General features: G+C 48.5%; 1 protein-coding gene across 1 annotated transcript; it reads left to right on the forward strand.

The window, feature by feature from the left end:
* Nucleotides 1–5,703: 5,703 nt before the first annotated feature.
* SERTAD2 (SERTA domain containing 2) lies at nt 5,704–6,648 on the forward strand (the record flags this gene model as incomplete). The annotated part of the gene is made up of 1 exon (XM_081101323.1): nt 5,704–6,648. The coding sequence occupies one exon, from the start codon at nt 5,704–5,706 to the stop codon at nt 6,646–6,648; it is 945 nt and encodes a 314-aa protein (XP_080957449.1).
* Between the last annotated feature and the right edge of the window lie 9,159 nt (nt 6,649–15,807).

Below are 15,807 nucleotides of genomic sequence, written 5' to 3' on the forward strand. Positions count from 1 at the left end.
CGTCGGAGGAGCTGCGTTCTGTCAATAAAATTGAGCAGAAGACGTCTTAATTCCACACAGTCTTCTTTCCAATGTCAGCTGTCGGTTGCCATCACAGAAACGCTGTTTGTTCTTTTGTTCCTTCCTTGCTTAGACACGAATAGGGAAGACTTCAGCCTCGGGTTTAACTGAGTAGAGAGATTCTCGGGCTTAAACATGAAATGGCCAATTGGGGGGGAGGAAGTCGTGGTTCCTGAGGTGCGGTTTCCTGGGCCCCACACCAGACCTGCTGAGTGAGGACCTCGGGGTGGAAGGCAGCATTCTCTGGTAACATGCCCCAGGTGAGTCTGTGCTCACCCACATTCCGGAACTCAGGAGAGGCCGCACGGGAGCGTGCTGAGCAGAGCCCTCCCTCTGCCCCGGTCCCAGGACTCCTCAGCCGGCCACCTCTCCTCCTCCCGCCTGCCCTCCCTGGCCCAGTTCACACTCAGGACCAGAGACACACGTCTCCAACTCCGCGACCGTTCTTCTCTGGCCGTCCCGTAGTGTCTTTCCTCATTCTTTCCATTTACCGTTTACTTATTCAGCAACTGTCTAGGGAGCATCTTTGGTGGGTCAGGGACTGCCCTGTCCTGAGGAGGTGAACAGAACAGGCAGGCTGCGCCCTCCTGGGGTTTACTGGTTGGGGTGGGAAATGGACATTAAGAGACCATCCCACCTCAACTACAGATCTCCAGGCCTATCTCCGGCAGTCTCTCCGGATACTCCAGTCCATAATAATCTCTCAGGTTCCTTACTGTGGGCGTCACTCAAAATCTTGAAATGCAAACCCCCAAGTTTCAGGTAACGCCACCGCCTGTTTCTCCATCCTCTCTTCTTCGGAGGATTCTTCTAGTGACATTTATTGCTTTTGATCATGTGCCCAAGGGGACTGTCGCTTTTGAGGGCAGCCCGGTCCTTCCGAATGAAAGCTGCACGGCCGGAAGCCAGGCTCGGTGTATATAGAGTTTTATTCTGTATTAAACTTTGTGGAAAACTCTGAAAGAGAAGTTTTCATTTATATTGCTTCCTGTGAGTTTTGTTCTTTATTTTAAAAACTTTGCTGTAGTTAATAGTTGCTAACAATTATGGTAAGAAAATTAGAAAGCCAGGAGTTTGTTCTAACAAATGTATTGGAGAAGGGAAGGCGTCTTACCGCAAACCTTTCCTGAAGAGCCACTGACTGACTGTTCTAAGGAAGAGTGCCTGTGGTTCGTCTCAGGGCCCTTTGCATGGGCCGCACAGGGAGGCCGCCCCCACCTCCATCTTCCTCTTGGGGGGTCTATAACAAGCCCTGAAGCCCAGATTCCCTTTTGGGTCTTTGAAGCTGAGGGAGGAGACAAAGTGGGGTGTCACGCCTCAGGGTGGCCTAGAAACCCGGCTGGTCACAAGCGCCTCTTCTGGGTGAGCTCCGGGCTTTCCAGACAGGAACCCCCTTCCCGGTACCTGGAAGCCCTTAATGAGCCCCAGCTACTGCCTGTCTTCTGGCGGCAGCCCGGGGAGGCCTTTGAAAAGGCCACGTGTCTCTCGGATAGCCTGCTCCCTGAGCTATTGTTGTTTCATGCAGTGCAGTGCTGGAGGCAGGAGGCTCAGGAGCTGCCGCTCTGGCTTGGGCCGACCTGAGCTCAGGCCCTGAGATGCTGTTTGCTGGCTTCTCGCCCTCCCCTCCTCCCCTCGGGTTCTTGAGAGGCTTGTATTTTCTTGTTTGAATGGTGCCCTGCTCCATGGAGGTGGTCGCTAAGGCGCCACTGAGGGTGAGTTCCTCTCACGTCCTCCCACTTCTAGGAGGCCGAGTGGGAAGACTTGATTCTGAACAGGATTGAGCAAACTTTGGATAAGCTTTAACTTTGTAGAATTGATTTTTAAGTAAAAATGTGGGCTAGGTTCTGTGATGTTGCATTTTATTCCTTTCTATAAAAAATGTAGGTGGAAGTAGGGTTACACATCATGATTGTGTGCCTTTTGCAATCTTACTGGGTGTGTGGAGCCAGTTTTGCCTCATAAAGAGAAACAGAGAAATGAAGGCAAACCTGCTTTGAGACACATTCTGTCATGGGTCCTTATTATTTACTCATTTGAAAAGCTTCCAAGATTCGATTTTTTTCTGTCTATTCCTGCTCACAGAGTTTGCCTACATGGGCCCTCCTTCTTCCCCATCCAGACAGCATTACAGATTTCTGATGAGCTTTTCCTAAATCACTGGGGTCATCCCGCAGCGATGACCAGCTGGATCATTCTCATTGGAAATGAGGTGCTTCTCACATGGAAATCCCTCGGAAAGCCTCTCTTCAGCTCTGGGAATTCTGCTAAATGCCTACAGGACTGAACGCTTTGTCAATATTTGAGTCCCAAGGATTCAGTGATTATTTCTAGAGAAATGTGAGTTATTGGAAAAATCCTGTTATTTATTTCAGAAACAAATCTTTATCAGAAACAGTTCTATATCAATGACTAAAAGAGAAGGACAAGTCTATAGTGCCTTACCTACCTTTCCTCAAGAAAGCCAGTAAGATTCAAAGTGGCAGTGAGCTTACTAGTTCGCTTTTAGTTGTGCATTTGGTTTACATTGTAGGACAGTGTTTCTAAAAGTTGCTGTGATAAAGAACCATTTTGTTTGATTTCTTCCTCCTTCATAGACTAATACTTTAGTAGAACACGAGGAAAATAATTGCTAGAGAAATGAAATGAAAAATACAAAGATGTAAAAACAGAATCCTCATTCTTTATTACATCTACAGACATACAGTTACTCTTAAGTTTACTATAAAAGTTTCTCAATAATATAGTATCTCTACTTACCTCATCATGGACCAGTAACAGTTTACAGATCATCTATGGACCACACTTTGAGAAACACTGTTTTAGAGTATTTGTGTATGCTACGGGTCTAACATATGTGTGCTTAGTGCTTCAAAAGGCCAAAACTCAAAACATCAGAGTTTGGAGTAAAAAAAAAAAAAAAAAGTAAATTGATTGAGAAGGTACCAACCAAGAAAAATGGGAGACCTTTTGGTGACTCAAATCCATCTTAAGAAGGTACAGAGTTCAGGCTTCTTTTATGTCAAGGGAAGTGGAAATGGGAGGGGCAAGACATGATTGACTACCAAAGACATACGGGTGCCAGCGAGGGTCTGAGGAAGATTGTTGACCCTGTGGATCCTAGTTGATGTGAGTCCAGCCTCGAGGTTCCTGCAAATCTTTGATAAACCGAATATACTCCCCTTATCTCCTTGGGAGAGGCACCTTCTGGTAAAGGGGTGGTTTTTTTTTTTTTAAATTCAAGGGACAAGCAGGATTCCTCTAATGATTAGCATGTCTGTATGCAAAACTAAACAGATGCCATTGGCCTGAAGGCCATGGGAACGAAGCAGGCTTGACCAAGATGGAGTCAGAGAGGCTGATCCGTTCGCTGTTGCATGTATGCATTTGTCTACTCTGTCACACATGTTTAAATGTCTTGGGTCTATTCACATTATAATATATAACATAGATCATCTAACAGCCTTATATGAGAACTAAATGCACTTAGAGCTCTTTGGCAAAAGCGGATTTTCTCTGGAAGTATTTAGATGCTTAAATTGTAAGCAAATACAAACAGTGTAATTGTGAATACAGTTATCTGTTTCAAAACACAGTGGTCCGGTCACACTTCTAAATGCATCAAGTAGAAAGTGTTTTGTAACGTGAAACGAAATCACTTCCTCTCGGATTCACACTGAAGTTTAAATGGGCACAGATACTTCAGATAGGAAATGTTCTATGCAAAGTAAATATACAAATGAGACTTTCAGCACTACAGAGCAGGAAATGTTTGTCACATGAGGTCTTGGATAAGCAAGTAGTCGCCATCATACCTCCCTGGCCTTAGGGAACAATTCATTATGAGACTGGTCTTTGGTTCTAGTGATTGACAGACATGTTCTTAATGTTTATAAAATGCGGAAAAGTGTTTCATGCAAGTAGCTCCACATTTTTATGAGCATTAACAGATTCTCGAGCTGATTCTGACATTGATGCGTTGCAGCTGTCTTCGTCTTTCTCTCCCTGCGACTGAGGCACACGGAGGTCGTCACCTCCAGTGGGACCTGTGTGCCAGGCTCGGTGACCACCTGCATATCTGTCCGCCTCCAGGGGCAGCGTGGCCTTCTTCAGCGAAGAGTTGGAAGGAATTTCTGAAGTTTCATTGTGGTTAGCTGTGTCCCTTTAGGATGAGACTCATAGTCCAAAATGATAAGGAGGTGTCGGAGAAACTACTCAGCCCCTGAAGACCAGGCTTTATTCCCCTGAGGGACCCACTGCCTGGCCGAGAGCCCAGGACAGCACAGATGTCGAATGAGTTAGTGAAGGATTGAATGAGGTGCCGTCAAAATCAGCTGAAACAATTCGGTAAAAGGCAAGTCACTGTTAGAAGAAAAGTTGAATAACTTTTTTCAAAAGCACGTGCTCGTACTTAAAGATATCAGAGTGAGTGGCCTTGAGAGCATTTCCGCGTGTCTGTGGGTCCGTGTGTAGAGGGTGTGAGAGCAAGCACGGGCTTGGCGTAGAGCCATGTCTCCTGGTCTGGATGACGGAAGGACAACATTCTCGATTAAATAGTCAGAAGTTAAGGTCCATGAGGCAAAGGCCAGTGGACTTGCGCTTGTTGTGTTGGGATGGTCGAAGTTCTGAGAGGAAGGTGCAGCCGGCTGAAGGTGTCTTGACTCCGGCCAGGGCAGCAGAGGAGGCGCCTCAGCCTAGGCTGTGAGCGTCAGGCAAGGCGGGGCAGGAGCTGAAGTCCCACCCACTCCCAAGTGCTCAAGGTCTGAGCTATGAGAGTGCTGATTTTTTGAAATACACACACACACATATATATATATATATATATATATATATATATATATATATATGGACTCACAGTAAGTATTTTGTTATGAAATGTCTCAGGTATCCAAACAGCAATGCTTATAATCAGAGCACATTACTTTCAATTAGTCCACTTGCATTCAGACATAACTGTATGCAGTGACATTGAGCCATGGAAAAACTTGGGCAGGGAAATCCACATTCTTCCACTTGATTCTAGACTGAAAAGCGGTGGCTGCTTAATCACTGCGGTCATTTAACACAGGCCAAGCGCTTCACCACGTGTCACCAGACAGACAGAAGGGCTCTGTGCATAATGAGGAAGGAAAAGGCGTTTTGAAAGCACACACAGTGCTACCAAAATTGTGCATGTTCCCCTCCAAGTTGGTTCTTTTAATCGTTCAAGATGTGTTCAGGCTGTAACCTCTGACACCTTTATCTGTCCAGGTCATAGCATTGTAAGTGTTTTCTTGGGCTTTAAAAATAAATCTGTTTGGGGGAGGGAAATTGAACCTGCATGGTAATGTTAGGCAAGCGCCTGAGCTGAGAAAGTAAAAAATCACCGTTTCCATGGTAACGTTTAACTTGTCTGGGTCGTACACATTTCCCAAGAAATACATTCACCAGACTGTGTAGTGAAAAACAGTGCTCCACGGGCATACAGAAGTAGGTCTTCCAGTTCCCTGACTCTCGGGTCTTCCCCGGTTAACCCGTGTGTTCCAGCAAAGCCTGGGCAAGGGGCTCGCACAAGTCCACGTGCTGACCTGTCAGCGTCTTCCTAATGGCAGCAGTAAGTTCTCCTGTGAGTAACTCCGTTTCCTTCCTTTCTCCTCTGCCAGATATATGTTGGGTAAAGGAGGAAAACGGAAGTTTGATGAGCATGAAGATGGGCTGGAAGGCAAAATCCTGTCTCCCTCCGACGGTCCGTCCAAGGTGTCTTACACCTTACAGCGCCAGACTATCTTCAACATTTCCCTTATGAAGCTCTACAACCAGAGGCCCCTCACCGAGCCCAGCCTGCAGAAGACCGTCTTAATCAACAACATGCTGCGGCGGATCCAGGAGGAGCTCAAGCAGGAGGGCAGCCTGCGGCCCGCCTTCACCCCGTCCTCCCAGCCCGGCGCCTCCTCGCTGAGCGGCGGCTACCGGGAGGCCCCGCCCGCCTTCAGCGCCCCCGCGCCCCCGCCCGCGCACCCCGGGGACCTGGCCAGCACTACACCCCTGGAGGCCTGCCTCACCCCGGCCTCGCTGCTCGAGGACGACGACGACACTTTTTGCACTTCCCCGGCCGCCCCGCCGCCCGCGGCCCCCCCCAGACTCCCCTCCCCGGCCCTCCCGCCCGAGAAGGACAGCTTCTCCTCCGCCTTGGACGAGATCGAGGAGCTCTGTCCCACATCTACCTCCGCCGCCGGGGCCGCCACTGACAGCTCCAAAGGGGGCGCTGGCGAGGCCAGCGCCCCGAAACCCGAGGGGCTCCCCGACGGCCGCCCCGACGACCCCAAACTGATGGACTCTCTGCCCGGGAATTTCGAGGTCACCACGTCCACGGGGTTTCTGACGGACCTGACCCTGGATGACATCCTGTTCGCCGACATTGACACGTCCATGTATGATTTCGACCCCTGCACCTCCGCCTCGGGCACAGCCGCGAAGATGGCCCCCGTGTCGGCGGACGACCTCCTCAAGACCCTCGCCCCCTACAGCAGCCAGCCCGTCGCCCCGAGTCAGCCTTTCAAAATGGACCTCACGGAGCTGGACCACATCATGGAGGTGCTCGTAGGGTCCTAATCCCGGGGACACCCCCCCCCCCCCCGCCCCGGGGCGGGCGATCGTGCCGCCCGGACCCTGCGAGTGTCCCCGCGCCCCGACAGCGCTCCGCACTGTGCATGCACCCTTGCCTGCCTTTTCCAGAGAAAAAGAACGTTTGACAAAAGGATCACACTAGTTTTTGCTTTGAGCAGAGTTGGAGTGCCTTCATCCACGTATGACCACTTCCAATACCCGTTTGTGAGTGGTTCCTCAGAGACCTACTACCCTGGAATAGGAGAGAGTACATTTGAAGACAATGTTGCTGTGTCGAATGGCAAAAATTAACAGTTCAAGTGAAGCACAAGGAATAAGATGGGAAAGCTGTAAATTGCATGTGCATATTTGTCTATTTTTTCTATAAGTTTTATTGCAAGAGGTAAAACAAAGAAAAAGTATATATATATATATATATTATTTAGATAATCTCAGTACCTTTTCCGGCATTTTCGCCCTGTATAGGTTGACTTGGCAATTCAGCCTTTTTAGAGGCATTAACTCCTCGTAAGTGTTGCATTTACATGGCTGTTTAGAAACTGCTGCCCAAATTTATTTTATATTTTTGTACAGATTCTGCAGTTTATGATATTGTTTTTCTAAAAACAAATGCTGTTTATACATATGAGATAGCTATTTTGATAGGATTTGCTCACATAGTTCCTGCAAACTTCAGATGTACAAGTTGCACTTGTACTTTTATAGCGTTGTAATGTTTTATATGTGTTTGGTGCAAAGAGAAAATTGGATCAAATCAATCCGCAGTTGACGTCCCCCAAATGCAGACACACACACACACACACACACACACACACACACAGCGCTTTAAGAAAGGGCCAGGCGATATCACACCCAAATTTCACAAGCGCCGGCCTCCTGGCATGAACACCCGCCAGCACTGTGACTTCCAAAGCCAGAGCCACATCTGCTCATCAAACTTGCATTAAGCAGTTGGCGGGAGGCGGCCATGGAGCTCGGGGTTTAAGTGATGGTTCTCTTTAGCTCCCTCTCTTGAGGGGGAAGACTACCGAATACTCACTGTATTTATGCCAAGTTTGCGCTTTTAATTGTTTTTATTTTTTTTAAAAAAAAATCAAATCTTTCCTTTTTGGCATAATTTTTATGATGACCTGAAATTTTACATGTGAACAAAATTTTATGAAAAGCAACCAACCTCTTCTTGGAACTAAACCCTTTTGCAATGCTTAGGGCTCCTAGAGAAAAAAATCTCCCCCAGAAGGCATCCATCATGTTGCCCAATTGTCTTTTCCAGCTTCCCTTCCCTCTGTTGCTAAATGCTGAAAATGGTATCTTCATGATCACCACCGTGAGCTCGGCCCACCTCGGCCCAGCCCAGGATGCACTCTTGAAACAGCCGTGGCCCTTGAACCAGGAGTTGGTCCCATTATGTCACAGCTTCCAATCTGGTTGCTTTCTTGAATCAACTGCTTTAACTATACTTCACAAGGCTGTTTTACCCAAATGCACAGGACTTTCTATGCATGTTCCTCCTCCTCCTCCTCCCCTGGCCACCCTCACCCCCTACCCCCTACCCCCAAACCAGGACACTTGAGAAGTAGCTTTTTATTCCTAACGGTGTACATTTAGTTTTGAAATGTTTGCAATGTATCATGCTTGTTGCCGACATTGTTTATGGCCTTTTCCTTTCAGTTGTTTCTTTCTTCCAATGGTACTGTCGCTGGTTACATCCTATATTTTTGAAATGCAGGTGGCTTCTTTAGGAATAACTTTTATATTTATTTAAGAATTTTTAAATTATGGGATTTGTGTTGTTGTTGTTGTCTTTGTTGTTAGTCATTTGTCAATATTCAGTCACCAATTCTGCTCACTTCTTGCCATGGATAAAATTGAGTCTTTCTGGCCAATTTAAAAAAAGACAGCTTTATAAGATGGCACTTTAAACAAGCCATAGATAGTTTTATTTTTATAATGCACATGGCAAAACAAATACATTTGTGATGAAGGAACTGCTCATCTAATCAAAAGATTCATCGTGCATGGTATGATTAAATCTACATTCTAATTTATTTCCCCGCCCCTCCCCCACTTGAATGTGTTTTTAAAGGCTAATTATCAACTCAGGAGAGCAGTGGGAAACAGATCAAATTGCTCTTGTTCTCCTACAAGCAACCTCCACCAGGACACCTTGTACTGCTGCAGATGTGTCATTTCCTGTGATGGGACCAGGGGCCATATACAGGTGAGGGGAGGGTTGTTGTAAATGCTTCCAGTGTTGCTGTGCCTGTCCGTTTTAAGAGCTTCCTTTTTCTGTGGAGAACAAGCCAGCCCGGATGCCACACTTTTGATAACTGGAGGACCTGGTACACTCACCACATGCTGCACACTTATCCATATGTATACGTACACAATAGTGTTGACTATTCCGAACAATAACAGGGTAAGGCGGTTGATTTGCCGTTGTTAAACGCTGATTTACAGTAACTTAGAACAACTGTACTTTGGTTGGATTAGCAAATCGTGTGTTTAAACAAATCCCATATGTTGGGCAACAGTTCAAATAAGCACGGCGAAGTGTTGCCCAGACGTGGTCTCGGACTCTAGTATTTGTAAGGCTGGTCTTGAAAATCAAAACAAACAACAACAAAAAAAAACGCCCCAACATCAGGCAAACGCTTGTCAGCCCTGGACACCCTTGCCGTAAACGCTCGATATTCACGGTCTTCTGAGGAAGACCCGGGAAACGAGTGGCGCGGTTTAAAAAGAACAACACCATCAAGTGTTCCCAAAGCGGTGTCCCAGCCGGGAAGGCTGTGAGCCGCGTGCGATCCGCACGTCCCGGTCTGAGCGCGGCCTGGGGCGCGCCTCCCCCGTGCAGAGGACATCGCGTGGCCTTCAGAGGCAGGCAGGCAGTTCGAGGTGCCTTCATGAGAAAGACGTGCTGGGTGTGACTGGGAGAGGACACCCGTGGGCAGTGATGTGCAATGAAGTGACAAGATGAGAGCAGAATATTAGGAGCTTTGAATTTGAAGTGATTTTTTTTCCATAAGTTATTTATTCCTTTTTTTTTTCTGTGTAAATATATTTATTTTACTGTGGAGCTCTAACAACATCTGGATCGTAACATGTGCAGAATGTATGGTAGGAATGTATTCTCTGGTAGGCATGTCAATCTGTATTAACAGGGGGTCCGAGCCAGACCCCCGGGTCGTCTCATCATATGCCCAGTCCACATTCATTTGTACTCTCTTCTCCAATGTGGGTCTATTTGAAATATGCAAAAGGTATGGGTGAGGGATGTTTTCAATACCTCCAAATTTTTAAAGAAAATCAAGCATCAAAGGGTTGATCTTTTTAAATGTTTTTTAGTAGCACTTTCTCTCTCCAACAGAAGGGGCAACCACACTGACACCCTTGTTCACACCACAAGGTGAGAACTAGCCAGGGCCTCCTCTACACCTCGAGTGTCTTTATCAATTGAGCTTTTTATTGCCATAGCCCCTTGGCGCATCCCAACTGCCCTGAGGTCAATCAAGGAAAATTTCTTACATAAATAAGCTCCAAAGAGCCAAAGTATCAACTTACGGATCGTTTTTAAAGCTTAAATTTATTAACCACCTTCGTGGTAAACAATGAATTATGAATACCGCTGGGCAGCCTTCTTAAATGACAGATGTTTAAAAAAAAAAAAAAAAAAAGACTATACCTAGTGTAGCGATTGATATTTTCCATGAATTGTCTTAATTTAAAAACCTTGCTGTTACAAATTGGGCCTTCCTACGTTTTATGAAAATACCGAAAAGAGCATATTGGACCTATTCTGGCTGTAAATGGTTAACTTCCTGTAATTGCGGGCAAACAGCGAGGTGTATGTTCCTGCTTGTGTACCGTTGTCTTCAGTGCTTCTAAGAATGAGTCTAAATGTTTCTTGAAAATTAGCCAGGATCAAATGCTATTGCAGACAAAGCCAATAAAAATCTTGGACATCTTTTGGGGATAATAAGTTTGGAAGAGAAGTGCAGTCCATGCAAGCAAACAACCAAGATTTTGGAAATGATGTACATAGTGACATTTGGTGCATAGTTTTTAAGGAGGATTTTGTCTAAAGAGGAAGTGTAACCTTTCCCCCACAGACCTGAGAGCTGTGCCTTTTCTATGCAATATTACAGACGTTACATTGGAACCCTGATGGCTGTATTCACATGTAGGTTTGGGCTGTAATCGAAACAACTGGACAGATGAAATGTACATGGAAATGAGCAGTCTTACTTTTGTAGTTTTATATTATACAATAAACAGTTAAAAGGTGACAGAGGTGCGTGTGCAGCTTCCTTCTGACCCGAGCAGAACCAGCTCGGGACACAATTTGCTCGCGTTAAGGAACCACCCCCCAGGGCCTCTGCCAGAGCTGGTGCCGACAACGACCTTCCCTCACCGCTGTGGTCTCAGGAGGACCTTTCTCTCCTCACCCTGCCTCTGGGGCCCTTCTCGGACTCCTCATTCTCGCTTCTCTCCCTCCAACTCTCTGAATAGTTTTTTTTCCCAGGGTTTGGGCAGTGACTGGAGTGTTGCAGAGCCTCCACTCCTGGCTTTCCCAAGGGAATCTAGTCCACTCAGGTGTCTGAAAACTTGTTTTAAGGTCCTGCCTCTCTGCTGAGCTCTGGACTTAACTATCTACCAGACTTTGTGTGTTTGATGGGGCCTGTTCTTCCCCTCTGGGCCTCTGTTTGGCCTCACCACCCTTTCCCCCAGGCCTAATCCCCTCCACCTCCCCGCTCTCCCAACCTGTTCTCCAGTCCAAGCCACATTCTGTTCCCAAATGTTGGCCACTCCCCACCACCTACTTTCCATCTCCACCACAGCTTCCCAAGAGGGCGCCTCTGGTTAGTGCTCCTGCTTCCTAACGACGCCAGCACATCCTTGATGCTTGAGTTGACACCCCAAAGCACCAGTGGTTCAGGCATTTTTGCACATCTTCCAAGCAGCCCCCCGGTTTATACAACCTGGCCTCCCCCTCCGCCTTCCAGAAGTTAATGGAGGAGATCCAATGCAACCTCCTTGGCAGCCGGGACATCTGTGTCGGGCCTGTGGCATCTAGCCTTGCCTGGTCCAGGCAATTCTGGCCACCAGACCGGCTGGTGAAGAGATGAAGGAGTGGCCTGGAGATGAGAGGCCTGGGAAATGAAGGTTCCATTCAATCAGCAATGGAATATGGGGGAGGGGCGTTGGGAGAGGTGTTATGGGTTGAACTGTGTCCTCAAGACAAGTTATGTTGAAGTTCTAACCCCCAGTACCTCAAAATGGGATCTTAATTTGGAAGTAGGGTATTTACAGAGATAATCAAATTAAAATGAGGTTGTTGGGGTGGCCGGGCCCTACTCAATATGACTAGTGTCCTTAAAAGGGGAGCAGATATCAACACAAACGCACAAGGACAGCGCCATGTGAAGATGAGCACAGAGATCCAGGTAATATGTCTACAAGACCTGCCAGCAGACCTCAGAAGCTAGGGGCCTGGGACAGATTTTTTTCTCACAGCCCTCATAGGAACCAGCCCTGCTGACATCTCAATCTCTGACTTCTAGCCTCCAGAACAACACATCTGTTGTTGAAGCCAATCTGTTACAGCGGCCCTAGCAAACTAATATGGAGAGAAGAGCAGGATGAGTCTTTCCAGACATCCCAGTAGAGATACTCATTAGGCAGCTAGGAATTAGTCTGCCGCTCAGTAGAGTGGACTCTGGAATAGGAGCAGCCACTGTTCATTAGACATAACTTCAGCAACTCGTTCAATTTCTCTGCTTATGAGGCCAAGATAAAGTCAGACCTAAATCTCTGTGCAAATGTTGACAATGCAATAAAAATTAAAGTTGCAGATGTTGTCTACCTTCTCATGTCTACACCCATGCCTAGCACATAGTAGGCACTCAGAACATTTGTTGAATTAAAAGAAGAGAAGAGCCCTGTAGTTCACCCTTCTCTAGGGCATGAGAAAAGCACAGAAGTCAGTCTTCATTGTCTGGGTCCCAGGTCCACTCCCATCCTGACCCTTCGGATGCCCCATTCCCAGCACACTGCCTGCCCTGGGGTATGTCCCCACTTCTGCTTGTAGAAATTCTACCATCACTCCAAGCCAAGCTCAAGTGCCCATCCACATCCCCGAGTCAGAACCCACCTGCTCTCTCCTGGAGGGCTCTGCAGCTCTGCTAACACACTTAGCAAGTCCTGCCGTGTCTTAGGTTAGCTGCACGCCGCTCATTTCCTCTGCTACCCTCTGCTGCTCCAAAGAGCAGAAACTCTGTGATAGTCATCTTTGCCACAGGTCAGCAAACTATGGCCCTTGGGCCAAATCCTGTCCACTGCCTGATTTTGTAAGTAGAGTTTTATTAGAACATGGTCCTGTTTATGGATTTGTGTATTCTCTATGGCTGTTGCCCTGTTACAGTGGCACAGAGAACACAAGGCTTGGTCTCAAAATCTAAAGTATTTGCTCTTCAGCCCTTAACCGAAAATGTTTCCCTGATCTTTGCAAACCAATGCTTAGGACAGACAGTGTCTGGCCATAGCTGGGCCAGGCCACAGTCCCTGTTAATGGAGGAGGGCCTGGGAAACGAAGGGGCTTATATAGACTGGAAAGTACACCCCAGGAAAGTGGATAGAGTCCAGATGTTGGAGGGGATGGTGTGAGGGCCAGAGAGGTAGAGCAGTCAGAAAAGTCACATAAGAGTGGACATCTTCACAGAACTTAGGACCAAGAAAGGGGCCTAGACGTGGAACTAATGGTCAAAGAGCCCCATTTTAGATGTGAAAGCTGAGACACAGAGAATTGATTGTTGTCTAAGGCAAGACACAGTTTATAGCACTGAGTTGCAGAGTCTGGCTCTGCAGCCAGACTGCCTGAGTCTGAGTCCTTGCTCCACCATTTACATCCGGAGCCTCGTGCAGATTCCAGAGCCTCTCTGTGCCTCAGCTTCTCGTCTATAAAAGGGGTCAGATTGAGCTGATCTTATGCAATGGCGGGGATTAAAGGAGTCCATACATGTAAAGCACTTAGAACAGCCCCAAAACATAGAAGAAGAAGAAGAAGGAGGAGGAGGAGGAGGAGGAGGAGGAGGAGGAGGAGGAGGAGAATGAGGAGGAAGAGGAAGAGGAGGCGTTTAAAGGGCAGCTACAGCTAACATGACAGTGGGCAAGGTGAAGATCCAGGTCTCCGCTCAGTGTAGTGTTTCCTTTTTATGTTTTTAATATATTTTATTGATTTTTTACAGAGAGGAAGGGAGAGGGATAGAGAGTTAGAAACATAGAGGGATGAGAGAGAAACATCGACCAGCTGCCTCCTGCACACCCCCCCCCCCCCCGGGGATGTGCCCGCAACCAAATTACATGCCCTTGACCGGAATCGAACCTGGGACCCTTCAGTCCACAGGCCGACGCTCTATCCACTGAGCCAAACCGGTTGGGGCTCAGTGTAGTGTTTTAGGTTGAACCTTAAAGCAATGCTGGGGTGTTTTAGCGCTGGAGGCACGTTTCGTGGGCACACCATCTCCTAACACCATGCTTGTCGTCATCATGGTCAGCTCTTTACTTACTGAGGACACTGCTCCAAGTCTATGGCAATCCGGGGTCCCAGAGTCCCTGCTGCCTCTTCCATCTTTGCTTTTAATGTCCTGTTGCTCCTCTTGGGAAGGTATCTTTGAATCAGGAGTGACGGTCCCCAGGGTTACAACTCACTGAGCACGCATGTGCCAGACACCACTAAGTGCACTCCTCGCCCCAGTCCTTGGACGTCCATCTCACCACCCCTGCTTTACACAGGAGGGAGTCCAGGCTCAAAGAGTTTAAGCAACTTCCCAAAAGTCACACAGCTGGCAAGTGGCAGAGCTAGGACTGTGGGCCGGGCCTCTCTGACTCATACAACCACATCAGCACACGCTCCCTGTTGCTTGTTACTGCTCCTGGTTCCTCGGGGCCCCCAGACCGGCTGACAGGAGGCTGAGCAAGGTGAGAGGCCGGAGACCCCGTGGGGGCTTTACCCCTTTCACTTGCCTGACCTTGACCAGGTCACCTCACACCTCTCTTCTTTCTCGGGGTGTGAAGAACAACATCCAGGCATTGCCCGGAGGGACAAGAGGAGGAAGATGGCCCCGGGGACGACATGAGCCAGGAGTTGGGAGAGCCCTACAGGGCTCAGTGCCCCCCTGGTTCTCCGATCTTGGCTCTGTGTGACCTTGGGCCAGTCACTGTCCCCCTCAGGGACTCGGTTGACAGGACGACTACATGCCAGTGCTTCCTGTTGAGGCTCTCCCTGGGGGCAAGTTAGATCCCCCGGGCCTCCGCCTGTATCCGGGCCTGGGGTCCTGCCTGGTGGTTTTACTAAGCTCTCGGATCGGATCGAGCACCACGCTCCGATTTCCTAACACCATGCTTGTCGTCATCATGGTCAGCTCTTTACTTACTGAGGACACTGCTCCAAGTCTATGGCAATCGGGGGTCCCAGAGTCCCTGCTGCCTCTTCCATCTTTGGTTTTAATGTCCTGTTGCTCCTCTTGGGAAGGTATCTTTGAATCAGGAGTAACAGTCCCCAGGGTTACAACTCACTGAGCACGCACATGACACAGCTGTGAGCACGACCAGGGAGGCGCACAGGCTGGCATTGTCCCTGAAGCTGGGAACCCCCTTGCAGCAGGCTGGCTGCCCCAGCCCACAGGCCGCCAGGAGGCCCCCCTCCCTCCCTCTGTCCCTCCCTCCCGCCCCTCCCCGGGCTGGGCGGCCAAGCTGCCAGCTGCTAGCAAGGCCTATTGTTCAGCAGTGACAAGAAATGGCTGCAGCAGCTCAGGCGGGGGAGAGGCTGGAGCCAGGAAGGGGGAGGGGTGGGGCGAGCTGGGAGCAGTCTCCGGACGCAGACACCACCTCAGGGGGGTTGGCCTGCCTGCCTCAGGAGCCAGAGCACAAACAGCGCCCCCCTCCACTCACCCTCCCCCCACCCACCACACCACTTCTTTTCCACTTGTCTTCTCAGGGCGTGATTGCTGGTGGGAGTGCGCGCCACTGTTTGGTGCGTTGGTGCGCGCAGCCAGGCCGCCTCTAGAAAAGGATTTATGGTCACTTACCTCCCAGCTGAGTGTCTGGAAACAGTGCCAGGTGGCCCAGCGCCTTTGAAATGGT

The sequence above is a fragment of the Myotis nattereri genome (genome assembly GCF_964212035.1).
Source record: "Myotis nattereri genome assembly, chromosome: 10".
NCBI lineage: Eukaryota > Metazoa > Chordata > Mammalia > Chiroptera > Vespertilionidae > Myotis > Myotis nattereri.